The sequence below is a fragment of the Ranitomeya imitator genome, chromosome 2, assembly GCF_032444005.1.
Source record: "Ranitomeya imitator isolate aRanImi1 chromosome 2, aRanImi1.pri, whole genome shotgun sequence".
NCBI lineage: Eukaryota > Metazoa > Chordata > Amphibia > Anura > Dendrobatidae > Ranitomeya > Ranitomeya imitator.
In genome coordinates this window covers 634958126-634984947 of record NC_091283.1, presented here as the reverse complement: position 1 = coordinate 634984947, position 26822 = coordinate 634958126, and the positions used below count along the sequence as shown (strand labels likewise).

Below are 26822 nucleotides of genomic sequence, written 5' to 3'. Positions count from 1 at the left end.
TCCACTGCAGGTGTGTCTTCAAGAAAATGGCGCCGGAAAGCGCGGACTGCGCAGGCGCCGATTCCGGCAGCAGGAATCGGCGCCTGCACAGTCCGCGCTTTCCGGCGCCATTTTCTTGAAGACGCACCTGCAGTGGAGCCGGAGTGTGTCTACAAGAAAATGGCGCCGCAAAGCACGGACTGCGCAGGCGCCGATTCCGGCAGCAGGAATCGGCGCCTGCGCAGTCCGCGCTTTCCGGCGCCATTTTCTTGAAGACACACTCCGGCTCCTCTGCCTGTGACTGGTAAGTCAGAGGGCGGCGCCGGCGCGCATTAAGCGCGTCATCGCGCCCTCTGAACTGTCACAGCAGAAGAGCCGGGAGACGGAGCCGCTCGCAGCGCTGGAACGGGGAAAGGTGAATATACTTACCCTCCTGGCGGTCCCTGACTCTCCGGTGGAGATCGCGGTATGCGTTCAGTGCTTACGCATACCGCGATCTCCTGGGAGCGTCACTCTGTGGGGGCCAGACTGCGCCGGTGCTTGCACCTGCGCAGTCTATAAAGGCTTCGGACAGAGTGACGCTCCCAGCGTTATATTATAGATAATGCATCCCACCACAGAATATAATGCAGCCCCCGCATAGAGTATACTGTAGCCCCCTCATAGGGCATAATGCTGCCCGCCTCATATAGTATGATGCAGCCCCCCTAAATATAATGTAGTCCCCTGAGAGAATAATGCAGCTCCACCACAGAATATAATGCAGCCCCCCCATAGAGTATACTGTAGCCCCCTCATATAGTATGATGTAGCCCCCCAGAATATAATATAGTCCTCTGAGAATAATGCAGTCCCCCCACAGAATATAACGTAGCCCCCTCATAAAGTATAATGCAGCCCCTCTCCACCCCATCATTGTCCTCATTATTAGGCTGTGTGCACACGTTGCTGATTTTTCGCGGTTTTTTTTCCGCATTTTTTTGCGATAAAAATGCTATAAAACCACAAAAAGCAAACAATATGCATCCCATCATTTTGAATGAATTCTGCATGTTTTGTGCACATGATGCATTTTTTTCTGCGAAAAAAACGCAACGCTGTAAAAAAACTCAGCATGTTCATTAAATTTTGCGTTTTTTTTGCGGATCTCCCACTATAAAATGTATTGGGAAATGTCCGGAAAAAAACACATCAAAAACGCACCAAAAACGCATCAAAAACGTGGCAAAAACATGCCAAAAACGCATGCAGGTTTCTTGCAGATTTCTTGCAGAAAATTTCAGGTTTTTCTCAGGAATTTTCTGCAAGAAATCCTGAACGTGTGCACATAGCCTTATTATTATTATTATTATTATTATTTATTTATTTATATAGCACCATTATTTCCATGGTGCTGTACATGAGAAGGGGTTACATCAAAATACAAATATCACTTACAGTAAACAAAACTAACAATGACAGACTGGTAGAGGGAAGAGGACCCTGCCCTTGCGAGATTACATTCTACAGGATTATGGGGAAGGAGACAGTAGGTCGAGGGTTGCAGTAGCTCCAATGGTGTTATGGTGGCCGTGTGGTCTATACAGGCTGTAAGCTTCTTTGAAGAGGTGGGTTTTCAGGTTTCTCTTGAAGGATTCAAAAGTAGTGGATAACCGGACGTGTTGGGGCACTGAATTCCAGAGGATGGGTGATATTCAGGAGAAGTCTTGGAGGCGATTGGGTGAGGAGCGAATAAGCGTGGAGGAAAGGAGGAGGTCTTGAGAGGACCGGAGATTACGTGAGGGAAGATATTGAGAGATTAGTGTGGAAATATATGGAGGAGAAAGGTTATGGATGGCTTTGTAGGTCAATGTTAGTAATTTAAACTGGATATGCTGGGAAATTGGGAGCCAGTAAAGGGATTTGCAAAGAGGTGAAGCAGGAGTGTAGCGAGGAGAGAGATTAATTAGTCGGGCAGCAGAGTTAAGGATGGACTGGAGGGGTGCAAGAGTGTTAGAAGGTAGGCCACAGAGGAGTATGTTGCAGTAGTCGAGGCGGGAGATGATTAGGGCATGCACAAGCATTTTGGTAGAGTGTGGGTTGAGGAAAGGACGGATTCTGGAAATATTTTTGAGCTGGAGGCGACAGGAGGTGGGGAGATCTTGGATGTGCGGTTTGAAGGACAGGGCAGATTCAAGGGTTACTCCGATGCAGCGGATTTTGGGGACAGGAGAAAGTGTGATTTCATTTATTTTGATAGATAGATCGGGTAGGGAAGATATGCGTGATGGAGTAAAGATAATGAGTTCAGATTTGTCCACATTGAGCTTGAAGAAGCGAGAGGAGAATCACCACCTCTATCATTATCTTCTCCCCCACCACCCCTATCATTCTCCCCCACCACCCTATCACTGCCCATTCCACCACATCCATCAATGCCTCCTCCCCCACCACCATCATTGTCCATTTCATCACCTCCATCATTACATCCATCATTGCCTCCCCCACCACCGTCATTGCCCATTTCATCACCTCCATCATTGCCTCCCCCCACCACCATCATTGCCCATGACCTCCATCATTGCCTCCCCCACCGCCATCATTGCCCATCACCTCCATCATTGCCTCCCCCCACCATCACTGCCCATCACCTCCATCATTGCCTCCCTCCACCAATATTGCCTATCACTGCCATAATTGCCCATCACCTCCATCATTGCCTCCCCACCATCATTGCCCATCATCTCCATAATTGCCTCCCCCACCATCATTGCCCATCACTTCCATCATTGCCCATCACCTCCATCATTGCCTCCCCCACCATCATTGCCTCCCCCACCATCATTGCTCATCACCTCCATCATTGCCTCCCCCACCATCATTGCCCATCACCTCCATAATTTCCTCCCCACCATCATTGCCCATCACCCCATCATTGCCTCCCCCACATCATTGCCTATCACTGCCATCATTGCCTCCCCCACCATCATTGCCCATCACCTCCATCATTACCTCCCCCCACCATCATTGCTCATCACCGCCATCATTGCCTCCCCCACCATCATTGCCTATCACCTTCATTATTGCCTCCCCCACCATCATTGCCTATCACTGCCATCATTGCCTCCCCCACCATTATTGCCCATCACCTCCATCATTGCCTCCCCATCATCATTGCCCATCACTTCCATCGTTACCTCCACTCACCATCATTGCCCATCACCTTCATCATTGCCTCCCTCTCAACCACCACCATCGCCATTGCCCATCACCTCCATCACTACCTCCCCCACCATCATTGCCCATCACTTCCATCATTGCCTCCCCTCACCATCATTGCCCATCGCCGCCATCATTGCCTACACCCCACTGCCATCATTGCCCATCACCTGCATCATTGCCTCCCCCCACCAATATCAAGCATTGTCCTTCCCCACCACCCTTCTCACACACACACACACACACACACACAGCACCGCGTCACTCTCTCACACTCACACACAAAGCACCACATACACACATGCAGGCACACAGACACCCAGCACAGCTCACCTCCCAGAGCACATCCTGGCAGCCTCTTCCTTGCCGGCAGCTTTCTGTCTGAGACAGCTGGGCTGTCAATGTCTGTGTGCCGTGTGTGTATGTGGTGCGGTGCTTTGTGTGTGCGCGTGTGTGGTGCGGTGGTGGGGCTTTACATGTGGGCAGTGCTAGCTGCAGCCTGCGGCTAACGCTGCCTGCTATTACACAGAAATGGTATTCACGCCTCTCCACGCCCATGAGGACGTGGTGAAGCGTGAATATTCATTTTGCTTTAGCAGTGGGGACAGGATCCTGTCTCCAGCTGCTGCTACGCTGGCACAGGTCGGGCCCCCTTGACTCAGGGGCCCCATAACCACTGGCTGGGGGCCCCAGGAGCAGTGGGGGCCCTTGAAGCAGTGGGATCCCTAGGCAGCTGCTGGCCAGTATGCCAGCAGGTGTCAGTGCCTGGGCCCACCGCAGAATCCTCTGGTTCTCTGGTGGGCTAGTCCGAGCATGCGTATGACATCCGTATGACATGCGTATGGCTTTACATTTCTCACTGCTTTTCCTCAATTAATTTAATGGCTCAATGGGCTGTAATGAGGAAAATGTGTGAGTATTTCTAGCAAAAAAAAAAAAAAGAGAAAGCAAGACCACTATATGAAGTGCACACCACCAATACATTATAAAAGCGAAAAAGCTTTCTTGACAACATGAATAAAAACATTAAAAAAAATCAAACAACCCACATAAACCGTGCTTCCTCACCCAGTGCAGGCAATCATGTATATAAATATATAAATATAAACATAAACCATATGCTGATAGATCAATATACAATATGGTCACATGTAAACAATTATATCTAGCTTCAATCAATCCTGGAACAGTACTCAAAGTGGAGGACTACAAAACTGGCACACTCAGTGACAGAAGCATCCCCAAATATGGACACACAATAAAGCCCTGGAGTAAAATAAAAATAAAGCACTTATGGTCCGTGTGGTGTCCGATTTTTTTTTCTCGCACTCATAGACTTGCATTGGCGAGACTCGGCCAATATACGCGTAAAATCGCAGCATGCTGAGATTTCACTCGCACGTAGAATACGCCTGAGAAAAAAAACGGTGATGTGAGCTTCCCCATAGACTAACACTGGTCCGAGTGCTATGAGATGTTTTCTTGCATAGCACTCATCCGTATTATAAGCTAGTGTGACTCCAGCCTTAGGGTGCGTCACTCAGTTGTAATCAAGGTTATATGGTTAGAGGCCCACTCAGAAGTTTCGCCTCCCCTGAGCCAAAACCCTAGCTACGCTTCTGATTCCATCTTTTCCACAGTCTCCATTATGCTCTATACCCCGCTATGAGATTGAGCTTTTCACCACAACACATGATCTTATTATCTACCTCTATCTACCTTGGCACACATGAATACCGATGTCTTTTCTATACTATTTGACACATACAGTGGGTACACAAAATTTTCAGATCCCTTAAAATTTTTCACTCTTTGTTTCATTGCAGCCATTAAGTAAATTCAAAAAAGGTCATTTTTTTATCATTCATGTACACTCTGCACCCCATCTTGTCTGAAACAAAACAGAAATGTAGAATTTTTTGCATATTTATTAAAAAATAAAAACTGAACCATTACATGGTCATAAGTATTCAGACCCTTTACTCAGACACTCATATTTAAGTCACATGCTGTCCATTTCCTTGTGATCCTCCTTGAGATGGTTCTAATCCTTCATTGGAGTCCAGCTGTGTTTAATTAAACTGATAGGATTTGATTTGGAAAGGCACACACCTGTCTATATAAGGGGTACTTCACACTGAGCGAGGTCGCTAGCGAGATCGCTGCTGAGTCACAAGTTTTGTGACGCAACAGCGACCTCAGTAGCGATCTCGCTATGTTTGACACGTAGCAGCGACCAGGCCCCTGCTGTGAGATCGCTGGTCGTGTCGGAATGGCCTGGACCTTTTTTTGATCGTTGAGGTCCAGCTGGGTAGCACACATCGCTGTCTTTGACACCTTACCAACGACCTCGTTGACGACTCAGACACCGACACATAGGCGTGCATTTGCATTGCCTTTTCCACGCCCATTCAGTTCCGATTGGTGGTCGCTTCTGCGTTCTGATTGGCGGTCAACAGAAGGCGACATAGTAGCGCTTCCATCCTTTGTTCCTGACCGCGTGGTGGTTTGCAGATCGTTGTAGAGTTCTCCGGCCTGCGACTCCTCTTCAATTTATCTATTCTTCAACGGTTCTTCTGACACCTTTTGTGCACGGTAGGTATCATTTGGGGTCTCAAATGCGTTCCCACCGAAGGGCTATTGTGTCGCCTCATAAGGCAAGGCCACCGATCAGAACGCAGTAGCGACCACCAATCGGAACTGAATGGGCGCGGAAAAGGCAACGCAAATGCACGCCTGTGTGACTACAACGTCACACAGGACGTCCCTCATCGAGGTCTGAATTGTCATAATAGCTGCCATGTGACAGGGTCACAACGACCAACGACATCGTTGTACAGGTCGCTACAGGTCGCCGCATCGCTGCTGCGTCATTGGGAAGATCTCACTGTTTGACATCTCACCAGCGACCACATAGCGACGCAGCAACGATCCCTGACAGGTCGTATCGTTGTCGGGATCGCTTTAGCGTCGCTAAGTGAGACGGGGCCTTAAGACCTCACAGCTCACAGTGCATGACAGACCAAATGAGAATCATGAGGTCAACGGAACTGGCCAAGGAGCTCAGAGACAGAATTGTGGCAAGGCACACATCTGGCCAAGGTGACAACAGAATTTCTGCAGTACTCAAGGTTCCTAAGAGCACAGTGGCTTCCATAATCCTTAAATGGAAAAAGTTTGGGACCAGCAGAAGTCTTCCTAGACCTGGCCATCCAGCCAAACTGAGCAATCGTGGGAGAAGAGCCTTGGTGAGAGAGATAAAGAAGAACCCCAAGATCACTGTGGCTGAGCTCCAGAGATGCAGTAGGGACATGGGAGAAAGTTCCACAAAGTCAACTGTCACTGCAGCCCTTCACCAGTCGGGCCTTTATGGCAGAGTGGCCCGGCGGAAGCCTCTCCTCAGTGCAAGACCTATGAAAGCCCGCATAGAATTTGCTAAAAAACACATGATGTACTCCCAGACTATGAGAAATAAGATTCTCTGGTCTGATGAGACAAAGATAGACCTTTTTGGTGATAATTCTAAGCCGTATGTGTGGAGAAAACCATGCACTGCTCATCACCTGCCCAATACAATCCCAGTAGTGAAACATGGTGGTGGCAGCATCGTGTTTTTCAGCTGCAGGGACAGGACGACTAGTTGCTATTGAAAGAAACATGAATGCGGCCAAGTACACAGATATCCTGGATGAAAACCTCTTCCAGAGTGCTCTGGACCTCAGACTTGGCTGAAGGTTCACCTTCCAACAAGACAAGACCCTAAGCACACAGCTGAAATACCAAAGGAATGGCTTCAGAACAACTCTGTGACCATTCTTGACTGGCCTAGCCAGAGCCCTAACCTAAATCCAATTGAGCGTCTCTGGTGAGACCTGAAAATGGCTGTCCAGCAATGTTCACCATCCAACCTGACTGATCTGGAGAGGATCTGCAAGGAAGAATGGCAGAGGATCCCCAAATCCAGATGTGAAAAACTTGTTGCATCATTCCCAAGAAGACTCATGGCTGTACTAGCTCAAAAGGATGCTTCTACTCAATACTGAGCAAAGGGTCTGAATACTTATGACCATGTGATATTTCAGGTTTTCTTTTTTAATAAATTTGCAAAAATTTCTACATTTCTGTTTTTTTTTCAGTCATGATGGGGTGCAGAGTGTACTATAATGTGAAAAAAATTAACTTTTTTGAATTTACCAAATGGCTGTAATGAAACTAAGAGTAAAAAATGTAAAGGGGTCTGAATACTTTCCATACCCACTGTATGTGTTCATGAGGTTTTCATGTGATCAGTAGGATTTTGTGACAATTGTTCAGCATTTCAAATATGTCATTTAGGGAGAATATAATTTTACGACTCTTGCTGTTATCTTGAGCTCATCACTTTCTTATGAGATTTGATATTTACCCCTTCTCTTACTACTTGTTACATCGTTTGAATGGTTGACATAGCTACTTTTTGATTGATACTATTTTGGGGGGAATAATTTATCATATATCCTTTCTTGATTGCATTGTTGTATTTTAGTGTCTGTGATACCGGGACTGTACTGTGCAATTGTGGTACCTTTTTGAACATTATTATTGTGATCATTGGGGTTTATTTGAGCTGGATGAGCTGTGGTTTTGGCATGCATTATTTTTAAATGGTTTTAATGTTTGTCTATTTTCCAGTGTGCTCATCGCTATGTAATTGTTTCTTCTTCCTTTTTTGATGTGCCACATTATACACAAGAGCTCTGTTTATAGTGTCAGTGTACAGATAATACAGTAATCAACAGTGATGTTATACACAAGAGCTCTGTATACAGTGTATAGGGTACAGGTAATACAGTGATCACCAGTGACATTATACACAGGACCTCTGTATATAGTGTATGGTTTACAGGCAATACAGTGATCACCAGTGACATTATGCACAGGAGATCTGAATATAGTGTATTGTGTACAGGTAATACAGTGATCACCAGTGATGTTATACATGGGAGCTCTGTATATAACATACAGTGTATAATGTAAGTGTACAGTTAATACAGTGATCACCAGTCACATTACACACATGAGCTCTATATAGTGTTAGTGTACAGGTAATACAGTGATCACCAGTGACATTATACACAGGAGACCTGAATATAGTGTATTGTGTACAGGTAATACAGTGATCACCAGTCACATTACACACAGGAGCTCTGTATATAGTGTCAGTGTACAGGTAATACAGTGATCACCAGTGACATTATACACAGGAGCTCTGCACATAGTGTCAGTGTACAGGTAATACAGGGATCACTGGTGGTATTATACACAGGAGCTCTGTATATAGTGTCAGTCTACAGGTAATAACGTGATCACCAATGACATTATACACAGGAGCTCTGTATATAGTGTCAGTGTAAAGGTAATACAGTAATCACCAGTGATGTTATACACAGGAGCTCTGTATATAGTGTATAGGGTACAGGTAATATAGTGATCACCAGTGACATTATACACAGAACCTCTTTATATAGTGTATGGTGTACAGGCAATACAGTGATCACCAGTGACATTATACACAGGAGATCTGAATATAGTGTATTGTGTACAGGTAATACAGTGATCACCAGTGATGTTATATATGGAAGCTCTCTATATAGTATACAATGTACACTGTGTGCAGAATTATTAGGCAAGTTGTATTTTGATCACATGATACTTTTTATACATGTTGTCCTACTCCAAGCTGTTCAGGCTTGAGAGCCAACTACCAATTAAGTAAATTAGGTGATGTGCATCTCTGTAATGAGGAGGGGTGTTGTCTAATGAAATCAAAACCCTATATATACTTTGGCAAAATGGGTCAGAAGAGAGATTTGACAGGCTCTGAAGAGTCCAAAATTGTGAGATGTCTTGCAGAGGGATACAGCAGTCTTGAAATTGGCAAACTGGTATCATCAAAGATGAACTTGTGGGACCTTTTTGGGTTGAGGATGGAGTGAAGCTCAATTCTCAGACCTACTGCCACTTTCTGGAAGACATCTTCTTCAAGCAGTGGTACAGGAAGAAGTTGGTATCGTTCAAGAAAAACATGATTTTCATGCAGGACAATGCTCCATCACATGCCTCCAACTACTTCACAGCGTGGCTGGCCAGTAAAGGTCTCAAAGAAGAAGAAATAATGACATAGCCCCCTTGTTCACCTGATCTGAAGCCCATAGAGAACCTGAGGTCCCTCATAAAATGTGAGATCTATAGGGATGGAAAACAGTACACAGTGTCTGGGAGGCTGTGGTGGCTGCTGCATGCACTGTTGATCGTAAACAGATCAAGCAACTGACAGAATCTATGGATGGAAGGCTTTTTAGTGTCATCATAAAGAAAGGTGGCTATATTGGTCACTAATTTTGGGGGGTTTGGTTCTTGCATGTCAGAAATGTTTATTTCTAAATTTTGTGCAGTTATATTGGTTTACCTGGTGAAAATAAATAAGTGAGATGGGAATATATTTGTTTTTTATTAAGTTGCCTAATAATTCTGCTCAGTAATAGTTACCTGCACAAACAGATATCCTACTAAGATAGCCAAATCTAAAAAAAAACCACTCCAACTTCCAAAAATATTAAGCTTTGATATTTATGAGTCTTTTGGGTTGATTGAGAACATAGTTGTTGATCAATAATAAAAATAATCCTCTAAAATACAACGTGCCTAATAATTCTGCACACGGTGTATAGTGCAAGTGTACAGTTAATATAGTGATAACCAGTGACATTATACACATGACCTCTGTATATAGTTTCAGTGTACAGGTAATACATTGACCACCAGTGACATTATACATAGGAGTTCTGTATATAGTGTCAGTGTACAGTTAATACAGTGATAACTGGTCACATTAGACAGAGGAGCTCTGTATGTAGTGTCAGTGTACAGGTAATACAGTGATCACCAGTTAGATTATACAAAGGAGCTCTGCATATAATGTCAGTGTACAGGTAATACAGGGATCACTGGTGGTATTATACAAAGGAGCTCTCTAGTGTCAGGTTACAGGTAATACAGTAATCACCAGTAATGTTATACACAGGAGCTCTGTATATAGTGTCAGTGTATAGGTAATAAAGTGATCACCAGTGAAATTATACACAGGAGCTCTGCATATAGTGTCAGTGTACAGGTAATACAGTGATCACCAGTGACATTATACTCAGGAGCTCTGTATATAGTGTCAGTGTGCAGGTAATACAGTGATCACCAGTGACATTATACACAGGAGCTCTGTATATAGTGTCAGCATACAAATAATACAGTGTTCACTAGTGATATTATACACAGGAGCTCTGCATATATTGTCAGTGTACTGATAATACAGTGATCAACAGTGACATTATACACAGGAGATCTGTATATAGCATATAGTGTACAGGTAATACAGTAATCACCAGTGACATTGTATACAGGTGCTCTGTATATAGTATCAGTGTGCAGGTAATACAGTAATCACCAGTGACATTATGCACAGGAGCTCTGTATATAGCGCATAGTGTACTGGCAATACAATGACACCAGTGACATTATACACAGGAACTCTGTATATAGAAGAAAAGCAACATACTGCACAGGGCGGCACTAACTGGACCCCCTTTTGCTTCCTCCCAATGGAAACAGTCTTCTAAAAAGTTAATTATATTACAGCAGTAATAATGTCCCCACTTGCCACCATAAATTGATAATGTATGTTCCTCTTTCCGGCCCCATGCAATAATTAAAGGGAACCTGTAAAAATGAGGTTTAAATAAAGTATTTATAATGTCCCCATTTGCATGCCAATGAGGGCTTTGACTAGTCGATGGGGCATTAGTTAACCTTTTACTAATCAGCTCTCTTTCCATGTTATCAAGCCCCAGTAGTTGCCAACTCCTGCAAATCTTGCACACACGTGCCGCACATTTCAGCAGTGTCACTGCATCTCTGCAGCTAGGTTTACACTTCCCTGCTTTAGAAGTGCACTGCTCATGACTGAAAGCCATCTTCTGAACTTTCGATTATGTGTAGTGCACCTCTGAACCCCGTGATAACATGGAAAGAGGGCTGACTAGTCAGGGTTAAGAAGTTCCTCATTGACTATTCAAAGCCCTCATTAGCATAGAAAATGGGGACAAAATAATTGCTTTTTTAAACCTCATTTTTTTCATACAAACATTATACAGGACTGGTTAGGCAGGGAAGTTTCTTATAAATAAGTGAATGCTGCTGGGTTGGAGGGCATGGGGTCCTGACAGGTTTCCTTTAAGTCCATCATTCTGGCCTCCTTCATTTAATAATGTGCTCCATACTGGTCTCCTAGGTTCCTTGGTCCTGGCTGTGCCCCCTAGGTCACTTGACCCTGGCTGGACATAGCCAGGGCTAAGGGACTTAGGGGCAAAACCAGGGTCAAGTTGGCAGAACCAGTTTCAAGTGACCTAGGGGCACAGCCAGGGCTATGGGATCTAGGTGGCACAGCCAGTGTCAAGGGATCACCACCAGGGCCAAGGCACTTAGGGGGCACAGCCAAGGCCAAGGGACCACAACCAGGGCCAAGGGACCTAGGGGGTACAGCCAGAGCCAAGAGATCTAGGGGGCACAGCCAGGGCCAAGGGACATAGAGGGAACAGCCAGGGCCAAGGAACATAGGGAGCACAGCCAGGGCCAAGTGACCTAGCAAGCACAGCCAAGGCCAAGGAACCACAGCCAGGGCCAAGGGACCTAGGGGCACTTACCTGCCCATGCTCCTGGGGCACTGTGCAGTGTTCTCATCTTAGAGAACCAGTGCGCTCATGTTAATATGGCCGCTGACCTAGCAGAGGCCAGCGGCTGATGTGAGTGCACGCATCACAGGCATCGCATGACAGTGATGTCATATGCTGGCAATGCCACTGTCAAGCACCGGCTACAGTGGGTCCACACAGTGCCACACATGTCAGCCTCTGGTCTCTGCTAGGATGGTGGCCTATTGCTATGGTGACGTGCAATGCATTTCAATTGAATGTACGTCCGAGGACGCACATTCAGTTGAAACTAGTGGGACACCTCAACGAACTGGTCGAGGGCCTGCCAAGGTGTTGGGCCCACCAGAGAATTTTCCAGTGTCCCGGTGGGACAGTCTGACCCTGCCCTCATACACAACATGCTTATGTTCCTTATCTTAAAGACTTCCATGGGCATGATGGACATTACCCTACGAACGTTACGGATATTTTTTGTGCTGAGATTTTTCAAACTCTTTTGGGAATATATGTCCCAAATAGATCTATGTTAGAATACTTACTGATCTGGCACTTGAGCTGGAATGTCCCAGAGTTGCCCTGGCATGGGGGTCCTGGTAATGTACATAGCAACAATCAGGGTTGCCAATTGTCGAGAAATTCCAGGACATCCTGTAAAAATAGGACCCTTTTTTGCCCTTTCCATAAAAAATATTTAAGGAGTTTGTGATTTTATTTTTGTTATACAGATTATTTTAACTGTAATTAGCATCATTTTACAATTCACAGTGAATGCAGATCATGTCTTCATATCAGAATTATGCATTGTTGACATGCATCACTTCTAAATATAATGATTTGTTACGATTTTCCAATGTGTCCGTAAAAAATAATGGCCGTACGTGAGTTTTTGATAAGCTGTCCAGAAAAAATAAAAAGTCAAATTGGCAACCCTGGTGACAATCCTGATTCTAGGTCATATACTGTAAATTTGCAGGTAATTACCCCAGTTAAGCAGATAATGACACAAGCAAGATCTGTTCCATATTGTTTTTTAAGAAATTATTAACACGTATGCAAGATCCCATTAATGTGCAAGGTTGGCACTGTCTGGTTTATTTTGTTTCGTTTTTGCTCTTGAAATGAAACTTGCAATAAAAATAGATTAAACGTGAATATTTAAGCGTGTAGCATAATATTGGCTGTTATCATGTATTTTTTTTACTATTTCAGCAGCGGGGTGTGATTGCAGTTTACGTTTTTTTTTACGCTCTGGTTTAATAGCTGCAATGTTATGTGTAGGAATAAATTGTAGATGAGACGTCTGAGTGTGGAGGATGACGGCTGCAGCAGTAAGTACATCTTGGGTTAAGGAAACTGATTGGATGCAAACTGGAAATGCATCTCAGGGAGCTCTACAGTAAAAATGAGTCCCTAGCAGTAATAATCGTGTGCCATCATCCAGTAGCCTCAACTAGCATGAGGTGAGTGGTGATTGGGCGGGAAGGGCCAACCTCACTCCTCCCAGCCCCTGTGTAGAGCTGTAAACTGAGCTTTGAATGTGACGCCCGGGAGAAAGACAGAGCAACACAGACATCAACAGGGAATAACCTAGTCACAGGGAGAATTGGAGAAGGAGACCACAACTGCTCAGAAGCATATAGTGTAGCTATTATTGCAGTGGTGGCTGGATATAGTGTGTCCCCTTTATGATGATGTCTCGGTATTGGATGCTATTACTGTTCCTGACTATGGGTAGAGGAAAGCAACCACAGGGCTCTGACTCAAGCTCCAACCCAGCTTCGGGGTTGCTACTATCCACTACAGACCCCCTGTCAATGCACATGATGAAGCTCTACGAGAAATACAGTAGAGATGGCAGTCGTCCTCAGGATGGGAATACAGTTCGGAGCTTCCGGGCACAGCCAGGTAAGCGTAAACCCATAGGGGTCCATACTGAGGGCAAAACATCCGAATATCCATAATGTTACGTCATGTCATCCAACGGGTCCACAGAGAGTGGCTACACTAAAGGACATATTCATCCAAGTGGCACTTCTAAGTTACACACTGGTTTTATCTCTTTGCCCAAAACATGTCATGAAATTGATGCCCGCACCTTTTTTTATAATTACTCACCTGTACGGAAACTTACAGCTATGTGCGCCGTCTAATTGTCAATACCGAAAAGACAATGATGGTCCCTAATACTTCGTTATAGCATCAAGCCTCGTAAGTTCAAGGTATAGTCTATAGAAAGTGTAGAAAAGCAATTCTGAATTTTATTCGAGACAGGACTACACTGATTATTACGACCAAAAATGACACTTTGTTCTTAAATACAATACACCCCTATATCCTGCTATATAAACAGTAGATGCTTCAAGTAATTTATGATGTGATATAAAGCTCGTTAACAGATGGAGCCTACAGCAAGTAGTAGATGTGCTGGATTTGTGGCAGTTTTCAGGTCCTCTCAATTGCCAAAGTAGTCATCAAACTACAACATTTTGTATCCAGCACAGTGGAGTGTTTCACTGTTGACACAGTGTTATGTATATTGTATATATGTATTGAGGTTATATACAGTAATTATCCTTAGGTTCACACAACCATATAAAAAATCAAGAGTTTCATCCAGAAAACTAGGATTTTTTTATCACTTGTCATGTGTGCAGTTCGTATGCAATTCACTTTTCTTTTTTTATTTTATTACAGCAGCAGCAATTCTTAATTTACAAGACCATTTACATTTTCCTATGTTAAAGAATTACAATGTACTGTATACGTATGGCATTTGTTTTTTTCACACCCATAGACTTGATTGGGCTATTGTCATCCAATTTACAGAAGAAACTTGATTTTTTTAACACACAGATTCAATCTGTGAAAAAAAATAATACTCGTCTGCAGTGCCCCATTGAATAGCATTGTCTGACAGCACTCGGACCAAAAATATGGTTGTGTGAATGAGTCCTTATTCTGAGCTTCATCAGCTTGACTGGATCAACTGGGTCCTACTAAAATGTAGCTTAACTGATTTTCTTACTTTTATGGCTACACACACTAAGTTTAGGTTCACACTAGTGTTTGAAATTCTATTTTTCTGTTCCTGTTAAGAAACAAAAAAAAAAAAGGAAGTTCTGGAAAAAATGCTCATTACTTGGACAGACATATTATTGGGGTCCAGTGGGTTAATACTGCAGTCCATTTGGTTTTGGGTGGCTGTCAGTTTGACAGAAAAGACTGCGCAGCAGTAACAATGGCAGAACTTGTGACATAGCCTCATAACAGAGGCTGCAATTGAAGTGTGAACCTAGCCTCATTGTAAATTATGTTTAGTGGAGAACCCTATCACAGTCCTTAAGAACAATTTTGCCTCTTCTCATTTGATGTTCCTATGAGTAAAAAGGCTGCCTGGGTTAGAAAATCAATTTAAAGGAGAATTAAATAAAGGGGATCTAATGTTCAAGACCACCAGTTATTCTGTCATTCTCTCGGGAGGACTTATTGTGCTTATACATAAGGTAGACAGTCCATGAATTAGAATTGGTATCACGTAATGATTAATTTTCCGTGTAGTGGTGCTACAGGGACATAAACTGGTTGTTACCAGATTCACAAGAAAAAAAAAAAGATAAAGGAAATATAAATACCCTGCGCCTCAAAATATAAAAAATGGTAAATTCAATGTGTGACAGAAAAATGAATATAATAATAAAATAATAGTAAACATGAAATGTAATGTGTTAACAAGCTTTATCTCCTTCACTTGTCAAGTAAGATTATATAAAGAGGCCTCAGTAGAGCTTTTCTAAATGGAATATGTCAGTAAGATCAACCCTTCTAAGCCGTCATAGAAAGTTGAAAAAAATTATACCTTGATATCTGCCATCCGATGTTTTATTCCAGAGTAATCCACATTTTTCTTAAAGTGAGCGATTAAGATCTATGGATAGCACACAGATCTCCCTGATAATCTGCCTCCAGAGCTTATTTTAAATAAAATGGTGCATTACCAGTGTGAGACATGTAATGACTAACAGTCTGTTCTAATGACCTACGGGGCGGGATCTCGGGCAGCGCGGCCCCACAGGCGCAGTCAGCCTGACATCAAATGATGTCAGAAGACGGGCAGTCCTAACTGCGCATGCCCAAGGGATCACATAACAGTGCAGGCTCTGGGACAGATTCAAACAACGCTGAGGAGGCAGCGCCCAGGTATGAGTAACGGCTGTGCTGCGTCCGATTTGGAAGGAAAGTCCCGCCTCCCTGGCGATTTCACAGTATGAGGGGGCACATTTTATAAGTGTTTATTTCAGCGTGTGCAGGGAGCATAACTAAAAGAGCCACCTTGCCAAATGCAGCATTAGGGCTGCACAAGGTGGCTCTTTTAGTTACAAAAGCCTGGGGGGCGGGGGGGTGACAGGTTCCCTTTAAAAGAAGCTGTGGAGGCAGATTCTCACAGGGATTTATGTCCAACCCATAGATTTTAATAGCTAATTTACATCTTAAGGAAAACATGGATTTTATTCCACTTTCTCTGACCTGCATGCCCATATAGATGGCTTAGGAGGGTTGATCCTAGTGGCAGATTCCTTTTAAGTACATTATATGTTCAAATAATTGCTATAATTAAAAACTACAATGCAGGTATAAAAACAAATGTTTAAGGAAGTTATGATTCTAAAAAAAATGTGGAAAAAAAATTTGACTGGCTATGAAGAGGGTAAGGCCTGGATATTCTAAAAAAGAGCAAAAATGCTAAAAAACATATTGATAGTCCAACAAATAGTAAAGGTAAACTAACATACAGTGAGAATGCCTGAGTCTGGTCCTGAAAACACAACCTGTCCTAGATCTAAGTTGTATAATTCAAGGATCCTTTGTGAGTTGGGTGACTTGGCTTTCATATGAGCATTAACAATACAGTAAATTAAAAGTGACAAATGCTTCTATGGATAACTTAATCATGCAGACACACTGAGGGGCCTGAACCCATACATTTATCATGTGTTTAATCCGTCCATGAAAAATAAAGTGTTGGCACAATTATTCCTCATATGTAATAAAGCTTCTTTATCTGACAGATTTTATGGCTTCCCGTCCCACATATCGCTTCAATTTAACATCTCTACAACAGTCCGAAGTTGTCTTGGCTGCCACTCTCCATTTTGGACCTGACAAAGGCCCTAGGCCTCCCAGGGACTCATTCTGCAAACGCTCCAAGAATACGTCCTGTCGTTTTCTGCTTCAACCACAAAATCAGAGGGTTAGTGTGGTCTTTAAAAGTATTCTTCATCAAAGAGATTTAGGTCTGGTGAAGTGGAATATCAGCATTGCTACGTCTAATAAAAAAGATGCCTGGCATGTGAAGGATATAACTAGCATTATAAAGGAGGCCCAACATCAACAAGACTTCTTCATCTCAACTGAAATTGATTTTGGTTATAAACCTTCTAATATTTATGAAAGTAATCCAAGGGAAGCCCCATACATCTTAGTATTTGCCAACGATAGGGCAATTTCAGAGCCTAACAGTGTGGCAGTAACTTTACAAAGATACGACCCACTCCAATCAAGTGTTGCTGATGCAAAGCAGCTTCTCAATGCATCTTCAGAGAGCAGAGTGAGGAGGGATGCCACATTTTTGGCTTCAACCCATAATAATGAACTACCCGATGTTAAGTATATTCACTATAGCAAGCAGGACCTGTGGGAAAGTACATACAAGTCACTGAAACAAAAGCCCCAAAGGAAGGAGCGGAAGAAGAAGGGTAATGAAAACACTGATACGTTGCCGAAATCTCCAGTCCTTCACTTTGATGAGAGGACAATGAAAAAAGCTCGGAGACGCCAGTGGGATGAGCCAAGGGTCTGCTCCCGCAGATATCTCAAGGTGGATTTTGCAGACATTGGATGGAGTGAATGGATTATATCTCCCAAATCATTTGATGCTTATTACTGCTCTGGTATTTGTGAATTTCCAATGCCAAAGGTAAGAAGTTAAAAAAGTTAACAGTTTGTCAAAGTAAATGCTGATTTCCAAACTTGCTAATATTCCAAAGTAGTACACTAGGAGGTCCGTTTGATTAGTAGGGTTCAAATGTGGACCAGCCTTATGAAGGTGACACAGGGTTAAATCCAAATGTTTGTTTTACTATTGTCATTATTGTTCTAGCCCTGGTTGACCTCCTTAGTGTAATTTTTGTTTTCATATTTTCTTAGCCCTAATCATGTATGAGTAGCCTAAGACATTTTCCAAACTTGAAACAACTGAAATTTATGTTACGTTAGAAGGACACTACATAGATTCCTCCAGAGGCTTTACTTAAAGGGAACCTGACAGCTGATACATGCTGCTTGATCCAAAGGCAGCATGTGTCAGACATTGGTTGTATGATTTCAGCTAGGTATGTAATGCCGCAGTGTTTCAGAGAAAAACATGGTATAATAGGCACCGTGGACCAAGCTACATGGCAAGATAGTCAGAAAGGTGACTTCTCCTCATCCACTATCAATGACTGTCAGGTCTTTCCTTATACACGTCTGCAGGAAGAGCTTGTCAGTCACTGTGATTGGGTGGAGAGAAGCCAACGAGGGCCTGCCTTTCCGTCTACCCTCCCAGGCAGCTCAGTTTCTGGGCTGGCTTTTATAGTATGTTATTCTCTTAAATCAAGCCCAACTATAACTCTTACACCAAGTTCTCTATGCTATCTGACTCATATCTCATGAGAGCAGTGTTCACATTCAGAAAGGGTGTCAATACAATGTTCTCCCAATACAATGTTGTTACAGGCCCTAGAGTGGGTATTTGGTGCTTGACTTGCAATGGTCATCTACTGTATCAGACCTGGATGAACAAGGGCTGGGCCCTGGGTCTTGGCTATCGTGGGCAGGTTCCCGGACCTTGACTCTAACGAATCTTGTCCTCAGATCTTGACCAGCGTAGACTGGGCCATGAATCTTTACTGGCCTTATCTGACCCCGCTCACGGGTGTACCACAACTGGATTAGGCCTTCTGGTATGTTCCAGTGTCCTGCTTGTCTCACTGGTTGGTGTCAAATCCTTTCCAACCATGCTAGTCTGGCCTCTTATATAAGGGAACTGCGTCCTACAAGTCACCTAACCTGGTGCTCCGTTTAGACTTGTCTTTCTAAAAACTCTTCCCCTTCCTGTTCGTTCTGCAGGGTTCTGCTTGGGCAGTAGGTGGAAGTCTCCGGACCCAAATGCCGCACAGTGCTGGGGAATTTCATCTTCTATGGCACACCTTCTTATAGCTGTTATCATACATGGCTGAATTCATACAGTCAGTTTCTGATACATGCTGCCTGTGTATTGGGCAGCATATAACAGCTGTCAGGTTTCATTTACAGCTCCTGACCTCCAATGGCTATTTTGGCAAAAATGGCACTTCCCTGACATGATTCAACAGAGAGCTTGTCACATCTCAGATAATGCAGTTCCGTGATACAACATGTAAAGTGGTTGTAAGGTGAAACTTCAATTCAAAGAAACTAGTAAGAGTTTGAGTCAGTCTTTATGTTAAAGTTTTTTTCAAGGACTACGATATTACTGGTCTGTCTATATCAGATTAGTGAGTTTCTCACTCTTGGCATTGCTGCCAATCAACCCAACATATTTTTTAAGGGTTGTGCTTGATTTTGAAGCTAAGGGGTTATATCCAAAATCACAATGTTTTGTTATAATTATGTGCACAGACATATAATGTTTTGAGTCAAAATAACTAATTTATAAATTTGTCCTGTTTTGCACATATCACTACTCGAAAGTATGTATCTGCAGACTCTGTTTAACCTCAAGTTGCAATTGAAACCAATCTGTAGTTCCAGTGCTCCACGTTGATAATGCTCAGTGAGAGTGGTCTCGGCCAGCTGGCTTCCTGCCAGCATAGATCTGCTCACCCTGAGTGTATTCTACTTTTGGAATACACTCTCTGGTTCTGTACACAAATCTGCCTGAATGATTTTATATTCTGAAACACAGTACAGTACATCGATAAATCTGCCTGTGTGTCTTCACATCACTATTTTGTTGGTTTCCAGCAGAGCTCAACTCACCTGTGCTCTTCTCTATCTCCATAAGAGAGTTTGCAAAAACTTGGCTCAGAAGAGCTTAGAACACTAGCTGAGATAAGCTGTGTTTGATGCCCTGATGGGGCTTGTCAGAAGCACACAGGAGAGGGGAGTATGGGGTCTGCAACACTCAAGAGAAGCAGGGTGCTGCTAGGAAATGTAGTTTTAACAGATAAAAGTAGGACTGCTAGAGATGAAAAAAGACAAAATGGTAGAAGAAAGAAACATGCTTAGCTTAGTATGCATATTAACAATGAATATTCATTTTCTCTGCTTTGCAAAAAAAATGTGATTGCGTGAATAACCTTTTAAGCCTCATTCACATTAATGACTGAGCTGCAGTGACTTGAAGCACAGTCACTAATAAAATTGTTGAAGCTGTTCCTAGCAATCAATAAACGGGCCAATCTACTTTGATAATTTAATGTGGATAAGGCATTTTTGACATGTCAGCATAGTTTGATAATTTTATATTGTTATTAACATTCTACAGGTTTTACGAGATATTTCAATTGTCGAGTAGGTGCAGCTACTCTCAATTCCACAATAAACATGTATACCGTATTTTTCGGATGATAAGACACACCGGACCATAAGATGCACCCCAAATTTTCAGAAGGAAAATGGTGAAAAAAAATGAACGCGTCAAATGGGGGTCTGTCTTACAGTCCTGAATTCAGCTTACCCTAGGGGGATCTGCAGCGCTGGTGGAAAGGAGTCAAAGGGGGTGTTTGGTGGGCCGGCAATGATATGACCCAGACTGGTGGGACAGATTCGGCAGTGCTCAGTGGTGCGGGAGCTCCGCCGACACTTTATGAAAGAATAGGACAGAGAACTATGCGGTCAGTATTAAAACACTAGAAAATATCCACCACAGAAAATACAAAACACCACATCTGACTAAAGACATGGAGGGTATATCTGCATCTCCAGAGATACAGCTTGGCTGCAAAAAATCCTTACACAGACAAAGCTGGACAAGACAAAACATGAAAATGCACACAACTATAAGGCCCACAGCATGTGGACAGCAAAAACAAAGCCAGAACTTATCTTTGTTGAAAAGAACAGCAAAACAGGAGAGACCAGTCAGGGATGAGAATCCTCCAAAAACAATGGGCAACTGGCACTGACTAAAGGATCAAGCAAGACTTAAATAGCCTAGTCCAAATTGCAATAAGTGGACACACCTGATAAATGCTGCGATCCAAAGACAGTAGCACTACCACTCATAACCACCTGAGGGAGCCCAAGAGCAGAATTCACAACACACCTCCACCTCATGGGAGGTGCTTGGGCAATGTGTTCACTTTGTTAGTTGCATGCTTGCTAGTTCTTAGGTCCCATGTTCTAGTTAATCTTCCAATATCCGCCTGCACCTGCCGTTCCCACCTGTATACCAACCGTACCTGCTGGTGCCCACCTGTATTCCAGCTGTACGGGCCTGCACCTGCCGTGCTTACCTGTATGCCAGCCATACCTGCCTGCAACACAAGTGCTTGCCTGTTTATCAGCTGTACCTGCCATGCCCACCTGTACACCAGCCATACCTCCCTGCAACTGCCAATGGCCGCCTGTATACTTGCTGTTCCTATCTGCTCCTGCCAGTGCCTGCCAGTATTCCAGCCATCCCTGTGTGAACCTTCCGCTCCTGTGTTCCTGTTGTGCCTGCCTGTACCAGCTGAACTCTCCCTTCTAGACTGTTCCAGCCTCCTGTTTCTGGGGGGGTCAACTGCCGCAGAGTCAGGTGTTCACCTAGTTATGCCCCTCTAGACTCTCCTCAGACTACGACAGAGTGGTTCTACCACCACTCCCTTTGCAGTTTGCCTAGCCCATGGAACCAACTGGCTGTCCAACCTCTTCAGTCTCTGACCTTTTCCAGGAGGTCTCCCACCAGAGGGACCAGCAGGACAAAATCATGTCCTCTCTTTACAGACTTTGACCACCCACCTTTATACATTCTTCCTCACCTATTCAAGCTGTGGCAACCTCAGCTATGAATCTCCAAACTACCACCTATGTTTCTGGTTCCCAACCCCGCCTGTATGCTGCACCATGTAATGATGATGTCCCATACTGTGCCGAGGAATCATGAATCAATACATATTGCACTTTGAGCTCTTGGCACACAAGTTCACTCCTGATCAGGCCAAAGTGACATTCATGATGTGTCATCTTACCCAAAAAGACCTGCCATGACTCATCCTCTATGGGAAAGAGGGTATCCCCCGGTCTCCAAGCTCCAGACTTTCTTTTTAAGCTTTCTGCAATGTCTTTCATGAACCTGGCCAAGTTTCCTCTGCAGCATCCTACTTCCTCAGATTAGCCAGGGAAACCTCACAGTGGACCAGTATGCCATCCAATTCCACACCCTGTCCACCGAACTCGCTTGGAACAATGCGGCATTGGTTGCCACCTTCTGGGAGGGTCTTGCCTGGAGAAGCTAGCTGGTCGTGATATTCCTACCTTGTTGATCGACCTGTTGTTCCTGTCTACCCTGATCGACATCAGGTTTCAAGAATGCTCCAAAGAGGTGTTCCATGAAAGAGGATCTAAGCGTTTGGCTACTACCTTCCACAAGCCAATCAGTACACAGCTCTCAGCTTCGACACCTTCCTCTGAACCTATACAAGATGACCCAGAGAAACTGGCAAAGCATCGTCAGGAGGTCTGGCGTTCGGAGGGAAGGTGCTTCTACTGTGGTTGTCACGAACATCTGATCTACTCCTGTCTAGAGAAGATGGGAAACTCTAGAGCATAGGATCAATAGGAGAAGCTATCCTGGGTGAGAATTACTCCTCTCCTCTGCTGACTCTGTCAATGTCTGTTTCCTGTGGCAACACCCATTTCACTTCATAGGCTTACCTGGATTCTGGTTCCGCAGGACATTTCATACACCAAGCCATGGTGGATTGTTATCGGATACTCATTCAATGCCTCCAGAGTCCATTGGTGGTATCATCTGTAAATGAGTGACCTGTAGCAGAAGCAAATTTCTTAATCTCCTAGCGGATCAGAGAAAATCTCCTTTTATGTGCTACCAGGTGTGTCCCATCCTATGCTCTTGGGCCTGCCTTGGCTACCTACACACCAGCCTGTCCTGGATTGAAGGTCAAGAGGAATACTGCATTGGAGTCATGCATTCATCCTGCTTGATCACTGGCTACTCCATCAAATTTACCGGTCTTGCCTCCCGCTTATTGGGCCTTTGCAGATGTTTTCGAAAAGAAGGAGGTGGAGACACCACCACCACAGGCTGCATGACTGTCCTATAGATCTTTTCCCTGGTTATTCTCCTTCTCAAGGCTGTATCTATTGCCTTTCTCAGGCAGCCATGTCCGAATAAATCAAAGAGAACCTTGCCAGTTGAATTATCAAGAAGTTATCCTCCCAAGATGGGGCAGGATTCTTCTTTGTTAAAAAGAAGGAAGGCTCACTCCGGCCCTGCATTGTAATTGGGGTCTCAACCAGATAATGATCAAGAATAAGTAAACTCTGCCACTTATCTAAGAGTTGTGTGATTGTCTCAGTGATTCTAGAGTCTTTACTAAACTTGATCTGCGAGGAGCATATAACCTAATCCAAATATACCAGATGGATGAATGGAAGACTGTGTTCAATACCCGGGATGGCCATTATGAGTATCATGTAATGCTATTTGGGCTCTACAGTGCCTCAGTAGTCTTACAAGAATTGATAAATTATGTCTTCTGAGATCTTCTCTACTCTTGTGTGGTGGTTTACCTGGACGATGTACTGGTGTTCTCCCCCCATCTGCACCATCTGCCTATGTCTATGGCAAACCTCTCTTGCCTTCTTAGGATACATCATCTCTGAGACTAGACTGAGGATGGATCTTGAGAAAGTGTCTGCCATTCTAAAGTGCCCTGATGGCCTGAAAGCTATCGGTTTCTGGGATTCCCAAATTACTGCCACCAGTTCATTCCACATTTTTTCATCTCGGACTACTCCAATTTCTGCCCTGATCTGTAACGATGCACACCCAAAGGAATGGTCTCTGGAGACTGAAAGCACTTTTTCTTCCTTAAAACAGACCTTCTCTTCAGCTCCAGTGCTGCATCGACCTGAGAGTAATAAACAATTCTATTTGGAGGTGGATGGGGCCGATGCCGCTCTTACTCTGAAATCTACTATGGGACGTATGGTGACTTGAGAGTTCTTCTTCAAAGCCTTTTTAGCTCCAGAAAGTAAATACTCGATAGGTGATCGAGAACTCTTGGTGATTAAATTGGCTTTGGAGGAGTGTCATTTTCTACTTGAGGAAGTGGTTTATTCTGTAATTATCCATACGGACCACAAGAATTTTGACTATTGGCAGTCCGCACAATGTCTAAATCTGCGTCAAGCCAGGTGGTCTTTGTTTGCTTTTGATTTTGTTCTCCATTTCCAGCCGGCAAACAAAAACATCAAGGAGGATGCGCTTTCCAGGTCCTTTCTGTATTCTGACCTGAAGGAAGAGCCTCAGTGCATCATTGAGTCCTCCAAGATAATTACTGTTGCTCTGACACTTATTATTTAAAGTGAACCTATCATCAGGATTTTCCTAAGTAAACTACAGACACTTTCAGGTTGGCGCCGTTATATTGATTAAAATGATACATGGGATGATTATATCCATCTTGTGGTTGTTGTATATTCTGTATTTAACATTTTAAGTTAATGAGATTCTCGTGCTTTGGGGAGGGCCTGTGGGCACGTGTTTATTTGGTGCTCTGTTCTCATATTCATAAATGATAAGTCACTGAACCTTCAGTGACCTGCCTCCTATTTTAAATACTGCACTTGTTCATATTGTGGTCATTGGAAAAAAAATTAACTACAGAAAAATGGTGCCAACAGCAGCGCATGCATAGTGGCATCTATCACTTTAATCAGTGTAATTGCTCCAACCATACAGTGTCTGTAGTTTACTTAACAAAATCCTGATGTCAGGTCCACTTTAAGGCACTTCCACCTGACGGAAGGTACCTGGACAACGTGTTCACTTTGCTTGCATGCTTGCTAGTTCTCAGGGCCCCTGTTCTAGTTTATCTTCTAGTACCTGCCTTTACTTGCCCATGTCTGCCTGTATATCATTCGTACTTGCACTTCCTTACTGCACCTGCCATGTCCACCTGTATACCAGGCATACTTGCCTACACCTGCCAGTGCCCACCTGTATACCTATTGTTCTTGTCTGCACCTGCCAGTGCCTACCTGTATTCCAGCCATTCCCACCTGCACCTGCTGCTCCTGTGTTCCTGCTGTGCCTGCCTGTACCAGCTGAACTTTTCCTTCTAGCCCGTTTCAGCTTCCTGCCCCTTGGGGGTCAGCTGTCATGAGTGCAAGGTCCGTCCTGGCATAGCACTTAGTGTTCATCTGAAGCCAAGTGTAACTCCACCATTAGGGGCTCTAGCGTAGAGTCAGGTGTTCACCTAGTTACACCCCTCCAGCCTCTCCTCGGACCACTGTTACATGAACAAAGCGCTTGGCGGTGATGCATGTTCTAAATGTATATGTAAACTCTTGCTAGTTGCACATGTTTTTTTAAAATATCACTAATCACAGAAAATGAACAAAGCATTAAAAAAACACATCTTAGCAATGTCTACCATAAACTCTTAGTTTTTGTTGATCCTTTTTTATCTATCTATATAATCGTCTAAAGGGTACTTCCGTCTGTTTGTCTGTCTGTCTTTCTGTCTGTCTGTAACAGAAATCCCGTGTCGCTGATTGATCAGTGACAGGCTTAGTCTGGCCGTGAATTGGCCCCTCCCTAGCCGTATGGTTGTGAAAAAATGTGTCAAAAGCTCAACCAGAAAGCTTATTCCAGTCACGGACTGGAGTAAGAGGCACCAAGATAGAAATGTGACTTTTGATAAAAGTTGGATTTCATGAATCTGCCTAAAACATCTCGGTAAGCAAAGTTGTTGAGAAGAAAAGAAAAATAAGACTTAAAAAAAGAAAACATCTTGAATAGTGGCAGAAAACTTAGAGAGAATAAGTTGTAAATACTAAAACCAATGCAAATTAACAAGAGCATTGAAGAATCCCAGGCAATGGTTCCAGTGGTGTATCACATACTGGGCTTCTTGCTGTAGTTTTGATAATATGCCTGCTGTATCTGTCTTATCATTGATGAGCTCTGTCTAACCCTGTCCATGCCATTGATTGACACCTTTCTGCCTATATTGCTCATTGCAGAAAGTTGCCAATCAGTGGTGATGGTAACTAGCCATTGATGAATATGAATGAATGAATATTATAGACTACACTGCAACTGAGAGGACTAACAGAGATATAGCACATAAAACAGCTAAGTGACCCAGCGATAGATTCAGGGTCTCTGCCCCAACTCTATGCTCCTATCAGATAAGTAGCATGAATCTGGTGGCAGATTCTGTATCAATCTAATCGAGTACAGGGCATGTAGTATAGAGACTGGTATGCAATGGAGTCGTAGCTAGTCAATACTTCACCAGGACCAAAAAATACCCAACCCAACTAATTTTACCCCAAGCCTGTTTCATTAGATTTCCTGACCATAGTCCAACTCATTTGAATGGAGCAGTGTTCCAGTTCCCTCCATAATGAGTGGTAAATAGTGCGGAAGTGGAAGGAACAACTTTGAAAAATGGCGCCACTTTTAGAATTGACTGTCAAACACCAACCAATCAGGCGTTCTTAACGATATGCTATCACTTTCTGTGATGGGAATAACTTAAGAAAAATTAAATATATAATTTATAAATATACATAATAAAATGGGGGAGGCTCAGAAACGAGCAGGCAGGAGAACAGACATTATGTTACGCTACTACATTAGAG

The 26822-nt window shown here is 43.6% G+C and overlaps 1 protein-coding gene across 1 annotated transcript in view; it reads left to right on the top strand.

The window, feature by feature from the left end:
- The first annotated feature begins 13487 nt into the window (after positions 1–13487).
- Positions 13488–26822, top strand: part of GDF10 (growth differentiation factor 10) — a 30101-nt gene continuing 16766 nt past the window's right edge. Inside the window, exons 1-2 of the mRNA XM_069752675.1 lie at positions 13488–13826; positions 16988–17895. Of these exons, the coding sequence (XP_069608776.1) occupies positions 13607–13826; positions 16988–17895 (1128 nt within the window). The 5' untranslated portion in view covers positions 13488–13606. The remainder of the gene's footprint in view (positions 13827–16987; positions 17896–26822) is intronic.